Genomic DNA, 22,323 nt, shown 5'->3' with positions numbered 1-22,323 from the left:
GAGTTCTCTTACTACAGCATCCAATTTTGTTCGGTGGTTTCGTATGTGAATATGAAATGTTTTCCATGCAGGTCAACATTCAGCCTTCTGAGTGGCATCGCTCCCTGCTACTTCCCCAGTCCTGGGCCGGATTTATGGAGAGAAGCTATCATGCAATTCTACAAGTAAGTGGAGTTGTCTGAGTGTTGTTCTTTTGTTGCGTGATCTCAACACTCAGCATGGAGTAAATATGGGAATGTGTCCGCTGTATATAAGAGCAAAAGGAAACAAAATGGGGGAATGGCTTAAGTTCTCATATATAGGTTTGAGGAGAGTTAATACCTGCTCCTTTGTTTGTTTGCTAGCCCATGAACTCTGGACTAACAGAGCCTTACTTAGAAACTATGTGTAGGCTCCAGACTTACCCCATTGATCTCAATAGCACCTAAGTTCAACTATCCTAGTCTAGATCCAATTTCTTACATAGGAATAATGTTGAAATTACTTTGTAGGACCCAAGTTGATCATACCTTTGGCAAAATTAAAGTCATTGTTTGTTCAAACCGTAGTTCATAATTACCTTGACATTATGGGACAATGGTCATAGTCTCCTCCAGTTAGATTTCATAGTTTCCCCCAGTTAGACATTTCATCACTGGCAAAGAAGCAAGTTTGCAACTCACTTTTCCTCAGCGTAGACCCATTGAAATTCCTGGACCTCAGCCATGAGCATTGGTTTCCATGGGTCTACTCAGAGGTGAAAGTTAGTTGAATACAACCCAAAAAATTCAGATAACAAACTCTGGTTTGATCTGTTTCTCATCCAAATTGTGGGTAGTTTAACATGATTGAACCCCCTCCCTGTAAAAAATAATAATCCAAAATTAACTTTTTAGAGTATCGTGGTTAGATTTGCAAGATCACCTACAGTGGTACCTCTGGTTACGTACTTAATTCATTCCGGAGGTCCATTCTTAACCTGAAACTGTTCTTAACCTGAAGCACCACTTTAGTTAATGGGGTCTCCCGCTGCTGCCACGCCGCCGCCGTGCAATTTCTGTTCTCATCCTGAAGCAAAGTTCTTAACCTGAGGTACTATTTCTGGGTTAGCGGAGACTGTAACCTGAAGCGTATGTAACCTGAGGTACCACTGTATTTTGTTCTTGTGTGCAGTTCAAATAGAACTAGATTGCAGCTAAATTCACGTTTAGTAATCTTCAGAAAACAGGATCTCTCTCATCATAAGATCAGCACATGTTCAAGCCTTCACAAGATTTGCTTAGCCCAAGAATACCCAATCCTCATTGATTAGAAGGAAAAGTTGCTGGTGTGAATTTACCATAAATCTCTTACACCATAATGGAAAGCATAATCTGATTTTTAGAGCAGTATCAAATGGTATTCATGAACATCCTACTTAATTAAGTATGATGTATGACAGAGAAAGATTCTTATTCGCATATGCTTTCCCACAAGGACTTAATAATGCACATAAAACAGTCATGTTTAACCTGAAGGTCACAGCACTACGTTCAGAATAGATTCCAAGAAATTGTTTCTTCCCGTTTTCCTGCTGTCTTTGCTTTGCAAACTTCCTTTCAGATTTTAGAAGTGTAGCGTATAAAAAACTCCTGCGATGGATTTCAGCGGGATCTTAAAGCAAAAAAAAATTATTATTGTTAGGTGAACTGCAAGAGAAGGAACGTATAGCCAATTCTTGCTCAGTGGTAGGTTTTGCTTTTCCCAACACTGCCACACCCCCAGTGCCCAAACATACACGCCTGCAGAATCATCTGATTGTTGCAAGGTGTCAGGTGTCAGGGGACTGCCATCGGAACAGGGGAGGGAGGCAGGGACGCTGCTGGGATACAGGGAGCCGCAGAAATTTCTGAGGAGCAGTTCCTCATCCAGTGGTGGGGAAAGTGGAGAAGAGAGGGAAGGGGCCAGCCAAGCGAGGAAAGGGCTTGAGGATGCTGCTGAGAGCCCCAGGGCCTCACCTGGCCAGGAGGGACGCACGCCCCTTCCGTCGCCCAGCTTGCGCAGAGGGGTGAAACGCAAGGAGGGGAGGTAGAGGTTTGGGGTGTCGAAGTTCTTATGTTGGGGGAGAAGCCGGAAGAGGCCGCTCCCGGATTCTGCAAGTGACTAAGACGGACATGAACTTTGTAGATGTGCACTGTAAATAGTTTAGACAATAAAACCTGTAAAAGACAGGTCAGAGTCCTGCCTGGTTACTCACGAGCAATCACCACACAGCATCTGACACAAGGGTTTTTAAAGATTTTAGGGAATTACCTCGAGACAAGGTTTTATCCCGGCCTGCAGCATAGATGCACCCTCATTCCTCCAAAGTAAGAAACTCAAATTCCATCACTTAACACATAGTTCATTACGCTGGAAGGGCAATTTGATTTGAGAGCAGAGTGGACCTCGAGGGAAAGGTTACATCTGCTATTCAAGCGCTCCCCATAGAAAGCCCCGTGTAAGGTCTTCTGCTGATTTATGCTGTGCTTGTACAGGGAAGGCAGGCTGAGCTGGAGATGCAGTTAAGACACGGCAAGGAGGGACCCGAAGAAGTGCAGTACAAGCAATTTACAGCCTGGCTCTGGTAAGCGAATGACTGTCCGCTCCCCATCACTCGAAAAGGGTGGTGGGAAATGGGGAAGAGCCTTGCAGAGGCCACTTCAAAAGCTTCCAAGTGGCGAGTTTGCACTGACTGGGCAAGTGCCGCTGATGAAAACCAGATACGGCCTTTAGCTTGAAGGGAAATGGCAATTACAAGGCAGCGTAGGTAGGAATGGCTTCATTTACCAGTAGCTCTTCTTTTTATGTGCTGGCTGGGAGATTGTGGTGATGGGGAAAGATGGTGCATGTGACAACTAGTTGCTTTGCCTTGGCGTAGAAACCTCTTCCAGAGCACTCGGTGAACTTATGCAGAGAAAAGGGCATTTTATGATCTGAAATTGGACTTTTAGGTGATGCTGATACCCATGCTTATTTTTATTATTAGTATCAAGAAATGCCCAGTGTGTCTGGATGTGTGGAACAGCTGTTGAAAGTCAGGCTATCCTGTCAGGAATAGACCTTACCAGTGCTATTTTTCCAGAAAAAGAGGTGCCGGGACTCACCACAAACACTTCTCTGTTTCTCTTAGAATGGCAATGGCGCCCACCTGAGAGGTGCCAGAACTGAATTCTGCCCATCTGCCACACTGGGCAGCTCCCAACGAAATATTAAAAATGCAGTAAAACACCAGCCATTAAGAACTTCCCTACACAGGGCTGCCTTCAGAGGTCTTCTAAAAGTCAGATAGCTGTTTTTCTCTTTGACATCTGATGGAATGGTGTTCCACAGGGTGGGTGCCACCACCGAGAATGCCCTCTGCCTGGTTCACTGAAACCTCACTTCTCACAGTGAGGGAACCACAAGAAGGCCCTCGGCACTGGACCTCAGTGTCTGGGCTGAACGATGGTGGTGGAGACGCTCCTTCAGGTCTACTGGGCTGAGGCCATTTAGGGCTTTCAAGGTCAGCACCGACACTTTGAATTGTGCTCGGAAACATCCTGGGAGCCAATGTAGATCTTTCAGGATCAGTCCCAGGGGCACAATTAAAATAAAGTGACCACTGGCTTCCTAGGAGGGATCTCTTTATTTTCATTACGAACAGGGCATTATGCATGGAGCACTTTTTAAGTGGTGCATGAAAAAACCAGAAAATTTATTATGTTAATGTACCTGTTCATAGTGCAAATAGAGTGTTGAGGTTTCTGAGTTTTGTTTTGTTTAAACAGACACACCACTAAATACTACCAGATAAAATAAATTTAGAGTGTAATCTCAGGAGCTGCTTGAGGGCTTGTGAATGAGCTGCTCTTTTTATTTAATTGATGTGACCGTATCATCTGCTCAAACTTCGCTTCAAAGCTAATGCCACTTCTTTCTTCACTGCCTTCTTCGACAGGGTCAGAGATATGCTGACGGATGTGATCAAGGGCGCTTCCAAGTAAGATATTTATTTACGTGGGGTGCTCTTTCTTACGCGGTGGGGAGTATTATGGTCCTCCAGTGGTGTATCATGGGTTGCCAGCCCCCGGGCCTGCACAGAGGTGGGTGGGTGGGAGGCATTCAACTGCCCAATAGCGTCCGCGTTACCCAGGAGATTGTAGCTACAGAGATGAGAAGAGGTCACTTCCTGGTTCGCATGGAAGAGCTGTTTTCAACGGAGCCCAGAGATGGAAGCGCAGAGTTGTATTGAGGCAGCAGCGGCTGTTGAAATTTTGCATCCCCCAACAATTTTGCACCTGGGGCAACCACCCCTATGGGGCCACCCATGCTATGCCACTGTTGCCACCTGCTTTGGGTTGTCCTTTCCTGTCTTGTTACACAGCATCTTCTGAAGGTGATAGGCACTTGAAGACTTCCTTCTGAGTTTAGGTCCTTTGAACTCAAGGGAAAAAGACCCTTTTTCTTCTTCTTCTTCCAGGGCTAATCCAAATCGGGGTGCCCTTCACAAAAAGCATTGCTCCCCCCTGCCCCGTGAAAAGCTTTAGAAAAGTGTTCATAGAATCCATCTCTCTATGAAAGTATATTAATGAATGTTCCACTTTATGACTAACAAACACAATATAATGCTTGTTCTCATGTGTTTTTGAGTCTCACAGAACTTAGTAATTCAGGCAAAACAGTAATTCTTGTAGGTCGCAGTACCAAATTTAGAGTACAGTGGACGCTCGGGTTGCGAACCTGATCCGTGCGGGAGGCACGTTCGCAACCCGCAGCGTTGCAACCCACGACCCACGTGTGTGCGCACGTGCAGGTTGTGATTCAGCGCTTCTGCGCATGCGCAAAGTGCGATTTAGCACTTGTGTGCATGCGCAAGCGGTGAAACCCGGAAGTCACCTGTTCCGGTACTTCCGGGTTCGGCGTGGTGCGCAACCCAAAATTGTGCAGCCCGAAGCGTCTGTAACCTAAGGTATGACTGTGTATTTCATGAAATTGTCCATTACCCTTTAATTTGGACATGCGACCTTCTTAAATTCAGAGCTATGTGATCATTTCCATCCCACCCCTTTTGTTTCTGTTTGTTTTTCTCCACTGATTCAATCATTTCCAACAGGGAAAGTCCAGTGGTCAAGGGGAATTGTATTCTAGCCTTAACAGGCCTTGCAGTTGCGGTAGCCAAGCACGAGAAAGGGCTTTCTTCAGACAGCGAAGAACAATTCAATGTGAGTTCAAACTATTTGACTGCTTTGTCATGATGTTCAATGAGTGCGCTTGAAGTAGCACTGAGGAGGAGGAACCTATTTTTAAGGAATCTGTACCTGGAATCTGGCAGTTCTCACCTGGTAATATTTTATCTGTGTTGGACAACTTTTTACCTCAAGTGCCCATTGATGCCTGAGACACTTGTGCGCTGTTAGTTCTTCTTTTCTAAAAAACCCCGACTAATTATATGCAAAATTATGAGTGGGGGGGGGAAAACTCCCTCATATTTCTGCAACATAATTGTGTAAGTATTAATACAGAAGCATTTTTTATATTCCTTACTGTTTCTGTGCTGGTTATTTGAGGAAACCTATATATGCATAAAATATGGGTATAAAAATACATAAAATATGTGATAATTGTTTGTGTTTTTAGCAGAACTGGTAAAACAGTTTCTCATCAACATCAGGGAGTTAGACAGGAATCAGAACAGATCTGTATGGATAAGTTCAACAGGGAGATTTTCGGGAAATTTCATCCCCAATGAGAAGTGTTTACCTTTACCATTTCAGATGTTTCTGTTCAAAATTTATTTGTATGAAATCTCATTGGAAGTAGTCAGTTGACTTTTTGGGGAACAAAGGCTGGCATTCAATTAAGTTGTACCCAGAGTAGACTCACTGGAATTAAAGGAACTTAAGTTCGTTCCGTTCATTTAAATAAGTCTGCTTTGAAGAAAACTTAGTTGAATTCCACCCCAAACTTGGCTGGCTAATCAATAAAAAAACACATTTTGTTCAGTTAAAATGGCAGTCTTAAATATTTTTTTATCTGGAAGTACGTCACACTGACAAGAGTGGGACTTGTTTCTGAGCAACATGATTCGGATTGTTCTGTGAATCACTTTTGAACAGAATTTCTGACGTTTACACCTCTTTGGTGCTGAGAAATGAAGGTGGAGGAGTTATATGTTGGACTATAACTCCCATGATACCTGATCATGGGTGATGCTCTCGATTGCTGTTCAAACTTATCTCCCTTTGGAACATTTATTTATTTGTGTGTGCATGTGTGTGTTGTCTTTGTGACGCCTGCTTCTTGGGAGAAAAGCAATGACAAACCTAGACAGCATCTTAAAAAGCAGAGACATCACCTTGCCAACAAAGGTCCGTATAGTTCAAGCTATGGTTTTCCCAGTAGTGATGTATGGAAGTGAGGGCTGGACCATGAAGAAAGCTGATCGCCAAAGAATTGATGCTTTTGAATTCTGGTGCTGGAGGAGACTCTTGAGAGTCCCATGGACTGCAAGAAGATCAAACCTATCCATTCTGAAGGAAATCAGCCCTGAGTGCTCACTGGAAGGACAGATCCTGAAGCTGAGGCTCCAATACTTTGGCCACCTCATGAGAAGACTCCCTGGAAAAGACCCTGATGCTAGAGATGGAGGGCACAAGGAGAAGGGGACGACAGAGGACGAGATGGTTGGACAGTGTTCTCAAGGCTACCAGCATGAGTTTGACCAAACTGCGGGAGGCAGTGGAAGACAGGAGTGCCTGGTGTTCTCTGGTCCATGGGGTCACGAAGAGTCGGACACAACTAAACGACTAAACAATGTGTGTGTACCTTTTATACAGATGCTCAGAGGATTGTCTTTTTAGCACTCCTAATAATAATTTCTAGCTTTAAGAATTGCTTTAGTTTTAGACAGCAAAAGGTTTCTCGGGCTGAGCACATATGTCTGCCTTTCCTGAATCCCCTATTCAAGCTAAACATAGGAAGTGGCAAATATTTAATTGGTCTTGGTCTTGCAAGTGCTCACAGTCTTTCTGTCTCTTCAGACCGAGGTGGACTTTCTTCTGACAAACCATTGGATCTGCATGGTGATAGATACCCTTCTTAGCATCATCGACAGTCGCTATCGCCCCAAGGGCCGAGTCTTCCCGTGGTTTTATCAGGTAGGCCCAAGTCTATTTTAGCAGTAAAGGCTGAAATGATCAGACCTGTACGCTTTTGGGAATGGGGAATGAATAGATCTGGATCTGTTATCGTCTCTGGTATGTGGAACCAAGCATGGAACACACTCTGTGTTTCCCCTTAAAGTCTGAATGGGAGGAAAACGGAGCTCACTGCATAATCTCCATAACACATCCCTCATTTTCATCCGAGAAATGTTGGAGGGTATGACACAGCAGTGAGGGAATGTTCCACTAGGAATGGGCAAACTTTGGTTTCCCTCCATTTCTAATGTTTCCAACCTTAAGTACAGCTTGCATCTTTTTTTAAAGTTCTCGTGGAAATTTATCCACACTTCAGTGTGAGTTTCTTCTCATTTGTATGCAATTTTGCCTAACATGCACCTCTTTTTGCAAAATAATACAATGCATTTTTCTGTTATTTTCATCAGCATATGCATTTTCAGGCACACCTTATCTTAGTACAGTGGTACCTTGGTTCTCAAACTTAATCCATTCCTGAAGTCAGTTCCAAAACCAAGGTGCGCTTTCCCACAGAAAGTCATGCAAAATGGATTAATCCATTCCAGACTTTTTTTAAAAAAACCTGAAACAGCAATTTAACATGAATTTTACTATCTAACGAGGCCACTGATCCATAAAATGAAAGCAATAATCAATGTACTGTACTATAAGATAAGTAAGACAGTATTGTAGACGATTAAAAAAAATTTTTTTTTCTTACCTGCACTAATGATAGTCATTGTTTGGATGGGGGGCTTTTATCCATTTCTACAGTCACACAATCAATCAGTAGTTGAACTGGGTTCCACACAGTCACAAAAAACAAATTAACCGAAAGAGCCCCAAAAACAAAAAATGCTAAATAAATAGCAAAAACAAAAGCACCAAATATAAGCTCCAAATATCACCTCAGAACACTGCAATCAGAAACGGAAGACTTGAATTATAATGGGGGGACGCAAATTAGCAGTGTAACAGTAAAAACAGAAGCCCAGGACTCAAAATGGAGCACGTTCCGCTTTCGAAGCAAAGTTCACAAACACAGGTTTGCAGCGTTCAAGTTCCAAGTTGTTCGGGAAATAAGCTGTTTCAAAACCGAGGTTCCCCTGTATATGAATGTTTGTACACGTTATTTGGCAGGAGAAGTGCCTCGCCAAACTTGGGAGAAGTGCAAATCTCAAAGTGTTTCTGTTCACTGGAGGCCATGCAAGTGGCTCATTGCAGGTTTTTGCGAAAGAGCTGTCAGTATAGGCTTCCTGGCCACAGATATACCGTATTTTTTGCTCTATAAGACGCACTTTTCCCCTCCTAAAAAGTAAGAGGAAATGTGTGTGCGTCTTATGGAGCGAATGCAGGCTGCGCAGCTATCCCTGAAGCCAGGAGAGTGAGAGGGATCGGTGCGCACCAATCCCTCTCGCTCTCCTGGTTTCAGGGATAGCTGCACAAAGCCTCCGGAGCGCAGCGGGATTGCTCCTCCCGCTGCGCTCCGGAGGCTTTCTGTTGCTTTCACTGAAGCCAGGAGAGCGAGAGGGATTGGTGTGCAGCTTCAGTGCTGAAGAGGCGCTGCACAGAGAGGGAAAGCTGCGCAGCGCCCCTTAAGCAAAGCAGGAGGAGAAACGGAGCCCCTTCCGTTTCTCTTCCCGCTTTGCTGGAGAGGCGCTGCGCAGAGAGGGAGAGAATATTTTTTTTCTTGTTCTCCTCTAAAACGAGGTGCATCTTATGGTCGGGTGCATCTTATAGAGCAAAAAATACGGTGGTTGTGGACGCGGGTGGCGCTGTGGTCTAAACCACTGAGCCTCTTGGGCGTGCTGATCAGAAGGTCGGTTGTCCGAATCCCCGTGACGGGGTGAGCTCCTGCTGCTCCTTCCCAGCTCCTGCCAACCTAGCAGTTCAAAAGCACACCAGTGCAAGTAGATAAATAGGTACTGCTGTGGCGGGAAGGTAAACGGCATTTCCATGCGCTCTGGCACTCGTCACGGTGTCCCATTGCACCAGAAGCAGTTTAGTCTTGCTGGCCACATGACCTGGAAAGCTGTCTGTGGACAAACCCCTGAAAGCAAAAAGAGCGCCACAACCCCATAGTCGCCATTGACCGGACTTAAGCGTCCAGGGGTCCTTTACCTTTTTACCTTTTACCTTACAGTTGGGCTGCCGCCAGCTGTGCTGTAATGTGGGTTTTCAAATTTCAGCACTCTGCTGCATCTAAGTTTTGGAAAGCAAGTTATGTATTTAAAAACTGTGTTTTATTTATTGTGGATTGCCTTGAGTACATGGGAGTTGGTGGATGGGTTTACAATTTTAAGAATAAATGATTTTCAACAAGCTTTAATCTCCTTGCGTTTTAGACGATTCTGTGAGATTTGCAAATATTTCAGTCCCTGCTCTTGGTGAATCATTTCATGGGAAATTCCAATAAAGCTGTAATTACGGAATTAATTAACATTTGCAATTATATATCTATATAAGGAACAGGGTCATACAGTCCCATCTGTTTTTCCAAGTGCAGATTTGAATGTCTTTTCTCTGTAAAAAGCATATTATTTGCTAAAAAATAAAACAGTAGTAAACATGGCCTTGGATAATTCTGCTGCCAGATAAAGTGCAAATATAGTTGTTGTTTCTTTTTAAGATTTCCTAATGACGTAAAGGGCAAAGTCAGTAACTTTGGAGGATTTTGTTTTGTCTCCAGAAATCCTACTCTGGTGAAAACACTGCTAGTGTTATTGCTCGTTCCTGTGCAGCGACGGCTTTGTCTCTCTTGGTGCCGGTTTTTATTGCATCCTACAAGGAAAAGGTTGAGGAAGTCCTGAATTTGCTGGTTGCCATGTTACCTGGGAAACCAAATGCAGATGAGTCTCAGGCTGTTCAAATTCACATGGGCCTTGCTTTGGGGATGTTTGTCTCACGATTATGTGAAGAGAAAGTCAGGTATGGATTACCTTGTACAGCAGGTGTGTAAATAACTCCCCACCCCCACCCCCTTCCCATGTGAGACATTTAAATTATGCAGAGCAACATAGTTAGATTTCTGCACTTAACGACTCCCAAGGTGCTCTGCAAGACGATTTCGTTATCTCTTGGCTTCCTTGACCTCCCATTGTGTTGTTTCTCTAAAACACATAAAATTAATTTGTTAATGCTACCTCCCCCCCCCCCACTGACCCGCCAAATGTGCTCTGAGTCTCCCACCAACTCTGCTAGAGAGGGTGTTGGAGGCATGTGGAGGGAGCAAACAGGGCAAGTTCTGTTTCCCAAGTGGAAAATTTTTGCTCTGAGGGAATTAGTTAGTTGGATACCACCCCAAACCTTCAGGTGATTTCACCTTAAAATACCTGGTTTCCACACACCCCACACACACCTCACCCCAAAAAAGCATTTTTTAGAAGACACCTGAAGGCAGCCCTGTATAGGGATGTTTTTAATGTTTGATGTTTTATTGTGTTTTAGTGTTCTGTTGGAAGCCGCCAAGAGTGGCTGAGGAAACCCAGCCAGATGGGCAGGGTATAAATAAATTATTATTATTATTATTATTATTATTATTATTATTATTATTATAGTGCTTGTCTCAAGCCTCTCTCTTAAAAAGCATAAGCAAATCAGGACGCTGCATTTCCAAACTCATCCCAGTATAGAAAACAGAGAAAGCAATGAACCTTTCTCTCCTAACCGCGATGCAGGGCCAAAGTTAAAGAGGCATGAACTAGCCCTGCAAAGTTTAGCCCCTCCAGTGAGGTTGCTGTTCCCATTGGCTGCTTACATCCATCCTGTGACTTGTATCCACATTCAGTGTGTGAATTGGGCTGGGGTATAGAAGGATACCCTAATTGCGGGAGGCAGTGGAAGACAGGAGTGCCTGATGTGCTCTGGTCCAGGGGGTTATGAAATGTCGGATACGACTAAGCGACTCAACAACAACATAGAAGGATATGTCAATCCTCCACCAGGGCCAGGGCCTTTTCAGTGATGGCTCCGACCAGGTGGAATGCTCTGTCCCATGAGACCAGGGCCCTTCAGGATTTAACCTCCTTCCGTCGGGCCTGTAAGACAGAGCTATTCTGCCTGGACTTAACTTGAATTCAGCCTGAACTTTTATTTCCCTTTTCTTCCCTCCCCTTCCCCTTTTATGAAGATTACCCGCTCTGAGACCCCACAGCTAATTCTCCCCTGGCCTCCTCGCCGGCCCAAGTAGGACCAATTCAGCCAGCTAGCCTTGGGGATTATCTAATGCTTATTAGATGGATTTCCCCTAAATTGATTTCTAAACTTTGAATTTTATTGTTATTCATGTTTTTATACTGTATTTTATGCTGCTTTTACAATTAAGAGTTTAAATTTGTTGTTAGCCACCCTGAGCCTGGTTTTTGAACCGGGAAGGGCGGGGTATAAATAAAAGTTTTATTACTATTACTATTATTATTAATCCTAGTAGCCCAGTGGCTGTCATTGGATGAACGCGCCTTAATAATTGCCACTTACAGAGCGCCCTGAAGGAAAGCAAAAGGAAATTCAGTGGAGTGTCATACTAGTATCACACAAGTATTTTCTTCCTCTTTTGGTTTGGTCCAGTGATGTCTCTGGAAAACAAATGGATCTGCTGTTGATGAAGGCCTTGGATGCCTTAGAGGGCTGCTGCTTTGACACAAGCCTGGAGTACAAGTAAGCCTGCATTTTGACTGGATGCGTTGTGCAGTACTATAGGGGTTAGTGTTGGACTCGGACCACGGAGCGCAGGGTTCTGTGGGCACCAAGGCTAGCGTTTGTGTCTTACTCATAGTAAAGGTAAAGGGGCCCCTGACCATTAGGTCCAGTCGTGACCGACTCTGGGGTTGCGGCGCTCATCTCGCTTTATTGGCCGAGGGAGCTGGCATACAGCTTCCGGGTCATGTGGCCAGCATGACTAAGCTGTTTCTGGCGAACCAGAGCAGTGCAAGGAAATGCCATTTACCTTCCCGCCGGAGCGGTACCTATTTATCTACTTGCACTTTGATGTGCTTTCGAACTGCTAGGTGGGCAGGAGCAGGAACCGAGCAATGGGAGCTCACTCTGTCACAGGGATTCGAACCGCCAACCTTCTGATTGGCAAGTCCTAGGCTCTGTGGTTTAACCCACAGCGCCACCCACGTCCCTTCCCTTACTCATAGTAGCCCCACTGAAAGGAATGGACCTAACTTGTGTTCATTAATTTCAGTGGGTCTACTCTAAGTAAAACTCACTGGCCTACCACCCTGAATAATAAGGTGAATTAAGGAGAATTCAGGGGTGTCCCCCTCATTCCCAAATTGAAGCGTGATACCAGTTTTTAAAACCTCCAGTCAGCTTCCCACAAAGCCTTGTGTTATTCTGTGTCTATGTTGTTCTGTATTTCCAAATATTGCTGGCTTTCTTCTCCATATGATTTGGAAGAAGTGAGGCTGTGCAAAATAATAAAAGAGTTCTGCATTGTTTTTTTGTTAAAGCTCACCAGTGGAGTATTTTTTTCTTTGAAAAAAAAGTTTTTCTCCACTTGATCAATAACATCAACAGATTACAGCTCTTCAGAGCTCTGAACCAGCGTACTGGACAGCCTCACGCTATTAAGCCTGTTGGAGACTTGTAAAAGCTTATTGGGAGGCCAGTCAAAAGCAACCCCCCCCAAAAAAAGACAGTGCAAAGCTCTAAAAAACATAAAAGAAAGGGTACACATTACTCAGCCACCTCTCAATTATCAATCAGTTTCAAACTTCATTTCTGTCGCAGACCAGCATAAGATAAAACATGAACACATGAAACTTAAAACAGGTAAGGGATAAACACTAGTAATTAAAAGGTGATTACCGTATTTTTCACCCCATAAGATGCACCTGACCATAAGACGCACCTGGTATTTAGAGGGGGAATACAAGGGAAAAAAATTATTTAAAGGGAGTGCTGAGCAGAGCCTCTATGCATCCCAGGCTCTGCTCAGCTCTCCCTTTCACGAGCCGCAAGGAGCGTGTGTGCGGCGCTTGCAGGCTTTTCCCCGAGGAGGGAGAAGGGCAGCCCCCAAGAGCCGCACACACATTCCACGCGGCTCGTGAAAGGGAGCGCGGCTCTTGGGGGCTTTTATGAGAGGTGGGGGAAGGGACAGAGCTGTGCCCCGCGAAGCCTTTGCATGGTACAGGAATGAAGGCTCCCCGTGCCCTGCAGAGGCTTCACGTGAAGCTAGAACAGCTAGAGGGAGCACTGCGCAGCGTTCCCTCTAGCTGTTCTGGCTTTTGGATAGCCCCGTGAAGCCTCCCTCTAGCTGTTCTAGCTTCTGGCTTAGCTGCACAGCCTGCATTCGCTCCATAATATGCACACACATTTCCCCTTACTTTTTAGGAGGGAAAAGGTGCGTCTTATAGAGCGAAAAATACGGTATATCATACAAACAAACCTTTGAAATTGAGTTTGACTTATTCCCTGCTTTTAAACAGTGTTCGTTCCACCAGGCTGCCTTATTTGGTGCAACAGGGAGTAGTTGGCACTGCAGCACAAAAGCATTGCATCTTGCTTTTTGGCCACTTCAGAATTCGCTGGAAATCTGGACCTTGCTGGGAGCAGAATACAGTATCCAGCCATTCAAATGCATGCAAATATAGGCAGATTCTGTGCTCCCTTGGCCCAGGGTTTAGATTTGTGTTTGTCACTGGGAATCTGCAACCCTCGCTGTCACCCAAGAAAAGCTTGGTTTGGGGTTGGATTGGCACGACTCTGCTCCCGCCTGGCAAAGTGGAAGGGGCATATGGCAAAAGGAAGCTGCGTCGGCCGCGTCGCTTTGCAGTGCCCCCTGCTTTAAGTCAGAGTTCCTGTGCAGCCCGAGATGAAAGCCTCGTGGCCCTCGCCAAATTAGCTTCCCCTGCCAGCCAAGAGCAGATGGAAGGACTGAGACAATGGTGCGGAGATGAAAGATGAAAGATCTTTCCCATCCCGTTTGAAGTGTGGGAAGAAGGGAAAGAAATAAAAGCCTCTGTTACTATGGACACGGCGTGGCATCATCTCCTAGGTGGGAAAATATTGTTAGTTTCGGAACTTCTTGCCCCGTTTCAAGGTAGATTCTGTGAAACTCTGGAAGGGGAGGAGGGCGCCAGTGTTTTGACTTGGCAGTGGGAGTTGCACAACCATCCCACGCTCAGAATTTCATCACCACTACAAGTGAATTTGCCTAATTCCTTCAGCCTCCGGCCTCCACCTCGTCCTCTGGCAGCAGATTCCATAACATAATTACCCGTTGTGTAATCTTACACAAGCTTTTACAGTGGTGCCTCGGGTTACATACACTTCAGGTTACATATGCTTCAGGTTACAGACTCCGCTAACCCAGAAATAGTGCTTCAGGTTAAGAACTTTGCTTCAGGATGAGAACAGAAATCGTGCTCCGGCGGCACGGCGGCAGTGGGAGGCCCCATTAGCTAAAGTGGTGCTTCAGGTTAAGAACGGACCTCCGGAACGAATTAAGTACTTAACCTGAGGTACCACTGTAATTTTGTCCGACCTGAATCTACAGCGTTAAGAGAGAAACACCCCCTTTCTCCACACTATAATATGTTGGCATAATCTTCTGCCTTTCCCCCTTTGTTGCCTGTCTTTCTAAACTAAAAGGCCTGTTGAATTTATCCTGATCCGGAAGGTCCCTTGATCCTGTCACTTGCTCTTTTCAGCACCTACAAGATCCTTTTTAAGAGGAGACACCCAAAACTTTAAGCATCATTCTAAATTTGAGAGCCAAAGGGACCAAATCATCTCAGTCATCCAAGCTTTGCCCTCTTCCAGAGCACTCTTATTTCAATCCCACCTTATCCCATCCTAGTTTCTCTCCCCCCCCCTCAAAAATAAACCCCTCAGCATTTCATTCCTACTGAGCATGCTCAGTCCTCATTGGGACGTTTCAGGGGTTCCCCCTTAGAGGTTTTTTCCACCAACAGCTCACATTTTTCAGTTCTTCAAACATCCTTGGCCAATGAATTGATGCTTTTTAATCTGCCAATTAGCTCCAGAACCCCCGAGGAATTTTCTGATTGCCTAAAAGACACGTCTCCCTGGTTTTCAGACGTATCTTGCATGGGGGTCTGTTGACAATGGGCAAAAGAGCTATCTAAGATGCAGTGCTGCCATCTGGTGGGGCAAGAACTTTCAATGTGCAATTGTAATTTTGTGCTCCTGCACGATGAAATAGTTATGCCAGTGGGCATTTGTCTAAAAGCCTGTTCATTCACAAATGCCTCCGTGGTACATTCGCTGTGAATATGTGGGATATGTCATCAGAAAGGGAAATGCCATACTTTTCCATCTATAAGACGCCCCCCATGTATAAGGCGTCCCCTGTTTTGGGGGACTCAAATTTAAGAAAATGGGAGATGGCACAAAGTTGTTGAGCTTTTTGGGGGGCGGGATTACCCAGGGTTGTTGAGCTTTTTTTAGGGGGGTTGCCAAAAATCACTCAGCCGCACACGTCGCAAAATCTGCCTCCCATCTGACCCATCGCCAACAGAAGCTGCCAATCGCCCGCCCAACTACTGGAGCGCCACCCAATCAATGCCACAATCAATAGCACACACAATAGCCGCTGACAACCGTGACAGCAACCAATCAAACGTCCATCCTAGGCACTACCCATATTTAAGACGACCCCCACTTTTTAGCATGATTTAGTAACTCTAAACTCTGTGTGTTTGTACATAAAAAAAAAACCAAAACCCCCACACACAGAGCATGTAAACTTGCCCTTAAAAGTTCTGTGCCTCTTTTCACATTAATTCATCTGAAAGTGTCCATAATATCAATTTCTCATGTACTGTTTAGAGTCAGAAATGTTTTGTGGCTGCATTCCTGAGTTGTGAAAAACCATTCCCCCGTTGTGTATATAACTAGCGTATGGTTCCCAATACCTTTTAGACCTACTAAACTCTCCTCTTTCTGTTTTAAGCACCGGATGCATCTTGGGTGTCGGCCTCGTTCTGTCTCTGATGTGTCGCAGCAGCCCATCGGAAGGCCAGGCTGACATCTCTGCCTCCATTCACAAACTGAGCAAATACTTGGATGATGCAGAAGACCAAAGCAGAACATTTCAGGAGGTAACACTCTCCAGTTTCCAACGTCTCCCAACCTCCCACCCCAAGTCACATGCAGTTCAATCGTTCATTAAAAAGCAATCTCACCGACTCTTTTCTAAAATTCTGTGTTACTCTTCCTGTTATCCAGATTCTTGCCTATGCGGTCGCCTGTGTCTGCATTTCTGCCTTTAGTGTTAAGATCATCGAGGCCACGGAGGCGGAGGAGATCATGAGCAAGCTGCAGAAATTAGCAGAAACTAATCAGCAGGTTGTATTGAGAACTTGCCATCCATTTTACCAGGCATCAGCAAATTCGGCCCTCCAGATGTTTTGAGACTACAGTTCCCATCATCCCTGACCACTGGTCCTGTTAGCTAGGGATGATGGGAGTCATAGTCCCAAAACATCAGGAGGGCCGAGTTTGCCTATGCGTGCATTTTACATTTGTTCACAAAAAGATGTTTATGCAATGTATAGCGTTGGAATCATTGTAGAGTTGGAAGAGGCCATGAGGCTCATCTAGTCAAGCCTTTCTCAACCTGTGGGTCCCCAGATGTTGTTGGAATACAACTCCCATCATCCCTAGCTAGCAAGGCCAAAGCTCAGGGATGATGGGAGTTGTAGTCCAACAATATTTGGGGACCCACAGGTTGAGAACCGCTGATTCTAGTCCAACTCTGCAGTGCAGGAATATTTTGCTCAACATGGGGCTCAAACCTACGACCCTCAGAGTCTCATGCTCTACCAACAGCTATCAAACCAAAGGTCCATGCCGAAAGCCTACAGCACCTGGTATTCCCAGGCAGACTCCCATCCAAGTACCAACCAGGCCTGACCCTGCTTAGCTTCTGAGACCAGACGAGATTGGGTGTGTTCAGGGTGGTATGTTTTATCACATACAATCTACAGTCGTAGGGATGTGGGTGGCACTGTGGGTTAAACCACAGAGCCTAGGACTTGCCAATCAGAAGGTCGGCGGTTCGAATCCCCGCGACAGAGTGAGCTCCCGTTGCTCGGTCCCTGCTCCTGCCAACCAAGCAGTTCGAAAGCACGTCAAAGTGCAAGTAGATAAATAGGTACCGCTATGGCGGGAAGGTAAACGGCATTTCCGTGCGCTGCTCTGGTTCACCAGAAGCAGGTTTGTCATGCTGGCCACATGACCCGGAAGCTGTACGCTGGCTCCCTCAGCCAATAAAGCGAGATGAGCGCCGCAACCCCAGAGTCGGCCACGACTGGACCTAATGGTCAGGGGTCCCTTTACCTTATCTACAGTCGTACCTTGGAAGTCAAACAGAATCCATTCCGGAAGTCCCTTCGACTTCCATAATGTTCGAAAACCAAATCGCAGATTCTGATTGGCTGCAGGAAGCTCCTGCAGCCAAACAGAAGCCCTGTCGGACATTTGGCTTCCAAAAATAGTTCACAAATCGGAACACTCACTTCTGGGTTTGGGAGCCAAATTGTTCGAGAACTAAGCTGTTCGAAAACCAAGGTACTGCTGTAATACCTTTCTTACATTTTATAGTAATGCTGCACTGAGCACGCAAGTAGAAGAATAGGGTAAATCAGTCAATTTCTGTCAAGTAAACATAGTAATTATTAAAGCTTGCCACAGACCTACTGTTCGGCTCTGTGCTTTTTGCAGCTTTTGGTTCTATCCTGATGTTAAAACAAGAACATGCAGCACTATACTTGAAAAGTAGGGTGTGTTTTTTTTCTTTTCTTAACACAATTCATACAATTGCAGCTGGCCTTTCTAAACGCCTGCCTGGCCTACGTTTCTGGTTCTGTTTCAGACGCCTGGGTTTGCCTTAGCATTGGGGAACATTGTTCATGGATTGTCTGCATGCGGACATGGCAAAGCGGAAGACCTCAGCAACAGGCTGTTTCCTGCATGGATGAAAATTGTCCTTGCAGAGGTACGGGATTGTGTTTTGCTGTTGACAGTTTCAGGCAACAATCACCTGAGAATAGGGTGCACCATTTTCATAGGTGACCAAGCTTTAGAAATAAATATTTTGGAAAACAGCTTTATTTGCTGCTTTAAACCATACCCCAGCAAATAATAATAATAATAATAATAATAATAATAATAATAATAATTTGTATAACTAAAGGCCATAAAATATTTTAACATTTCTGGTCAGCTGAGATTGCTTTTGCTTTCAGTTCAGTGGTTTTCAGACTTATTAGTATTGCAATGTTACAAAGACTTTGGACATATCAGAGGACTCTAATTTGGATGAACTATAATATGCAGTTGATTAAGATATTTAAAGGACCCACGGAGTGGAGGAGGGAAGTCCTAAGATTCGGAAGAATCTTGTTTTATTTTAAAATTTAATTGTGTGATTTACTTTGCAAAACCAATAAAAATTATTATTTTATTTTTTTTAAGGAATATTGCCCACATCCAAACCTGAGTGGGCTTGAACCACCAACCTTCTGGTTTCTGGTTAACAGCACAATGCTCTGACCCATTGTGTCCCTAAGGGGAGGGTCTAGAGGGCTATAGGTTCCTGAACCCTACCTTAATTTTTTCCTGCCCATTTCTAATATTTCTGTTCTTTCATGTCGTATTGAGTAGTCCTTCAGTGTCTGTTCAGTTCTTGTCAACTGTTCAGTTCTTGTCAACTACAATTCCCATCGTCCTCAGACAGAATGGCCAGTTCCCAGGGGTGATATGAGCTGTTGTCCAAAACGCCTGGAAGGCACCACATTGATCTCCTGCGATAGATTTACTGTAATTAAAAAGTTACCTTTGTACTGCCACATGTTCCCGATCCCTGCTATGCACCAATTAACTTACCAACGTTCCACAAATGTCTGGAAAATAAATACATTCTGCACGATACATTTGTGTTTTGTTTCAATTTCAGGGAGGTCCTACAATGCAAAGGCTTGCAGCGATCCATGGGCTGGTTTCTCTGGTGGGTTCTGAAGGAGCCATGATACAGGTAAAATACTAGATGATTTGTGCCTGAAATATGTCTATTTTTAAAGTGTATTTGAGGCCACTTTGTAAGCCGGTTATTTTGCTTCAAAAGAATTTTTGCAATCACGTTACACTGCCAACATGCATGCCTAGCCAATGGAAACCTGAATGTGTTAGCACCATTTCCTTCGAAACATGAAAAATTATCCCTGTTCTAATGTTGTTGTTTTGTAAAATGGCAGCTGGGCATTGGGTTGACACGAGTGGCGCTGTGGTTTAAACCTCTGAGGAAAGTTAGAGTTGACGCAGGAAAAAACTACTAGGTCTGGCAGACCCTACCGGACAGATACTGCGTTGCAGTGAAGAGCTTCAACATCTGGTCCTTCTGGACCATCTGGAATACCAGGGGCTGCACCTCCACAAGTTAAACCAAAAGTTATGTCGTCCAAAGACGTTTTGGCTCAGGCACTTGGGAAAATTAATGAATCTTTGGAAAATTTAACTAAACAAGTAGCTGAAACAAATAATCAAGTAGCCGAAGCATCAGTTAAAATTGACCAAAATACTACAAGCATCAATAATTTGGGACAGAAGGTGAATACCAACACAGAGTCTATTGAAAAACTACTACAGGATTCTGCTTTGACCCGAAAGACAGCCGAAGAAGCAAAAGATATAGCAACTGCCACTCAAGAGAAGATACCACCGATATATAGGCAACTTGAGGACCACGGTTTGACGTTGTCTATGATTGAATTGAAGGAGAAACAAAGAAATTTAAGAATCAGGGCTGTACCAGAACGCGAGAAAGACAATTTGGCTGACTTTCTTACGCAGGAATTTGCAGACTTCTGGCAACAGGATTTGGGGAAGGAAGAATTTAAGATAGTGAGTGCATTCAGACTTGGAAGAGGAGGAAGGAGGAACAAGGTGAGAGACTGCTTGATTACCCTTCGAAGAAAAGAGGAGACAGACAAAATCTTGAATCTGCATTACCAAAAGACTCTAGAAATCTACGACTCAAGTGTGGAGATATTTAAGGACATTCCAAAACATCTTTTGGACTTAAGGCTTAATTACGGAGATCTGGTTGCCCTGTTGAGAAGTAACAGAATCATCTTTAGGTGGGAATTTCCTCAAGGCCTGTCTTTTAAATATAAAGGAAGAAAGATAAAAATAAGATCAGTCAATGACAAAGATAGGTTTTTGAAAGACCATGGAGAAGATCTACAGAAAGAAGTGGAATCTGGAGAAGAGCCAAAAGCACTGGAAAAAGGAATACTAGATATAGCAAACCTATCTTTTGGATTGCATGGTCCAGAGAAAGTGACACCACTGACAGAACAAGAACAGACACTTGGTGCAGTTGGAGGTAAAGCGAAGTAACCCCATCATGGCTCTGCAACTGTTAAGTTGGAATTGTAATGGTCTGAACTCTCCTCGGAAGAGAAAAAGTGTTTTTCATTTATTAAAAAAGGAACAATTGGACTTGATTTGTCTACAAGAAACACATGTAACAAGGCTATACTGGAAACTACTGATTAACAAGAGATTGGGACAGGAGTTTATTTCATCTGACAAAGTTAAAAAAAGAGGAGTTGTGATTTATGCAAAGGAGAGACTATCACCGAAATTTAGAAGTGAACATAAATACTAAAGCAGCTTTGATATTTGTGGACGCGGAGAAAGCTTTTGACAACATCTCTTGGAGTTTTATGAAGAAGAACCTACAGGGGATGGGGGTAGGCCAAGGTTTTGAAAATGGTATAAGTGCAATATACTCTGAACAAAAGGCTAAATTAATTGTAAATAATGTGGTGACGGAAGAATTTAAGATAGAAAAAGGGACACGACAAGGGTGCCCAATCTCCCCACTGCTTTTTGTATCGGTCCTGGAGGTTCTGCTGAATATGATTAGAAGGGACCGGTTGGTTAAAGGTATACAGGTAGGAGCCAAACAGTACAAATTGAGAGCATTTGCAGATGACTTAGTATTGACGTTACAGGAGCCAGAATCTAGTACTAAAAGGGTTTTAGAACTAATTCAAGAATTTGGTCAAGTGGCAGGATTTAAACTGAACAAGTTAAAAACTAAGGTTTTAGAGAAAAATTTAACACCGATTGAAAGAGAGAGGTTTCAGAATGAGACAGGCTTGACTGTGGTTAAGAAAGTGAAATACCTGGTGATTAATATGACAGCCAAAAATGGGAACTTATTTAAAGATAATTATGAAAAATGTTGGACGGAAGTGAGAAAAGACTTAGAAATTTGGTCAAATTTGAAGCTTTCACTGTTAGGCCGTATTGCTGCAATAAAAATGAATGTATTGCCTAGAATGCTGTTTTTGTTTCAAACATTGCAAATTGTAGATAAGATGGACTGTTTCAAGAAGTGGCAGAGAGATATTTCTAGATTCGTCTGGCAGGGCAAGAAGCCCAGAATAAAATTTAAGATATTAACTGATGCAAAGGAAAGGGGTGGATTTGCCCTGCCAGACTTTAAACTTTACTATGAATCAGCAGCTTTTTGCTGGTTGAAAGAATGGCTGCTTCTTGAAAACACAGACATTTTGGATTTAGAAGGTTTTAACAATGTATTTGGATGGCATGCATATCTGTGGTATGACAAGGTCAAAGCGCATAAAGCATTTAAAAACCATATTGTCAGGAAAGCATTGTTTAATGTTTGGATAAGATATAAGGACTTATTGGAAAACAAAACCCCAAGGTGGCTGTCACCAATGGAAGCAAAAGCTCAGAAAAAGCTCAATATGGAGGTCAAATGGCCGAAATATTGGGAAATTTTGGAACAAGATGGAGATAGACTGAAATTGCAGAGTTTTGAGAAACTAAAAAATAAAGTGCGAGACTGGCTTCATTATTATCAAATAATGGAGGCATATAATCTGGACAAGAAAATTGGCTTCCAGGTGGAAAAATCAAAATTAGAAACAAAACTGTTAGAACCCAAAACTAAGATTTTGTCAAAGATGTATAACTTGCTGTTGAAATGGAATACTCAGGATGAAACGGTGAAATCTGCTATGATTAAATGGGCACAAGATGTTGGACATAACATAATGATGGCTGACTGGGAACAGTTATGGACCACAGGTATGAAGTTTACGGCATGTAATGCCTTAAGAGAGAATATTATGAAAATGATATACAGGTGGTACAT

The 22,323-nt window shown here is 43.9% G+C and overlaps 1 protein-coding gene across 4 annotated transcripts in view; it reads left to right on the top strand.

Moving 5' to 3' along the window:
• Window positions 1–22,323, top strand: part of FOCAD (focadhesin) — a 141,871-nt gene that overhangs the window by 101,745 nt on the left and 17,803 nt on the right. For all 4 annotated transcript variants that reach the window (XM_080987686.1, XM_080987687.1, XM_080987685.1 and 1 more), the window contains exons 22-32: window positions 72–164; window positions 2,496–2,584; window positions 3,938–3,979; window positions 5,093–5,201; window positions 7,020–7,136; window positions 9,847–10,085; window positions 11,724–11,813; window positions 16,081–16,228; window positions 16,356–16,475; window positions 18,004–18,126; window positions 19,087–19,164. In XM_080987686.1, the coding sequence (XP_080843812.1) occupies window positions 72–164; window positions 2,496–2,584; window positions 3,938–3,979; window positions 5,093–5,201; window positions 7,020–7,136; window positions 9,847–10,085; window positions 11,724–11,813; window positions 16,081–16,228; window positions 16,356–16,475; window positions 18,004–18,126; window positions 19,087–19,164 (1,248 nt within the window). The remainder of the gene's footprint in view (window positions 1–71; window positions 165–2,495; window positions 2,585–3,937; window positions 3,980–5,092; window positions 5,202–7,019; window positions 7,137–9,846; window positions 10,086–11,723; window positions 11,814–16,080; window positions 16,229–16,355; window positions 16,476–18,003; window positions 18,127–19,086; window positions 19,165–22,323) is intronic.

This window comes from Podarcis pityusensis, assembly GCF_964106645.2.
Source record: "Podarcis pityusensis genome assembly, chromosome: 17".
Lineage (NCBI taxonomy): Eukaryota > Metazoa > Chordata > Lepidosauria > Squamata > Lacertidae > Podarcis > Podarcis pityusensis.
This window is presented reverse-complemented; position numbering and strand designations above follow the sequence as displayed.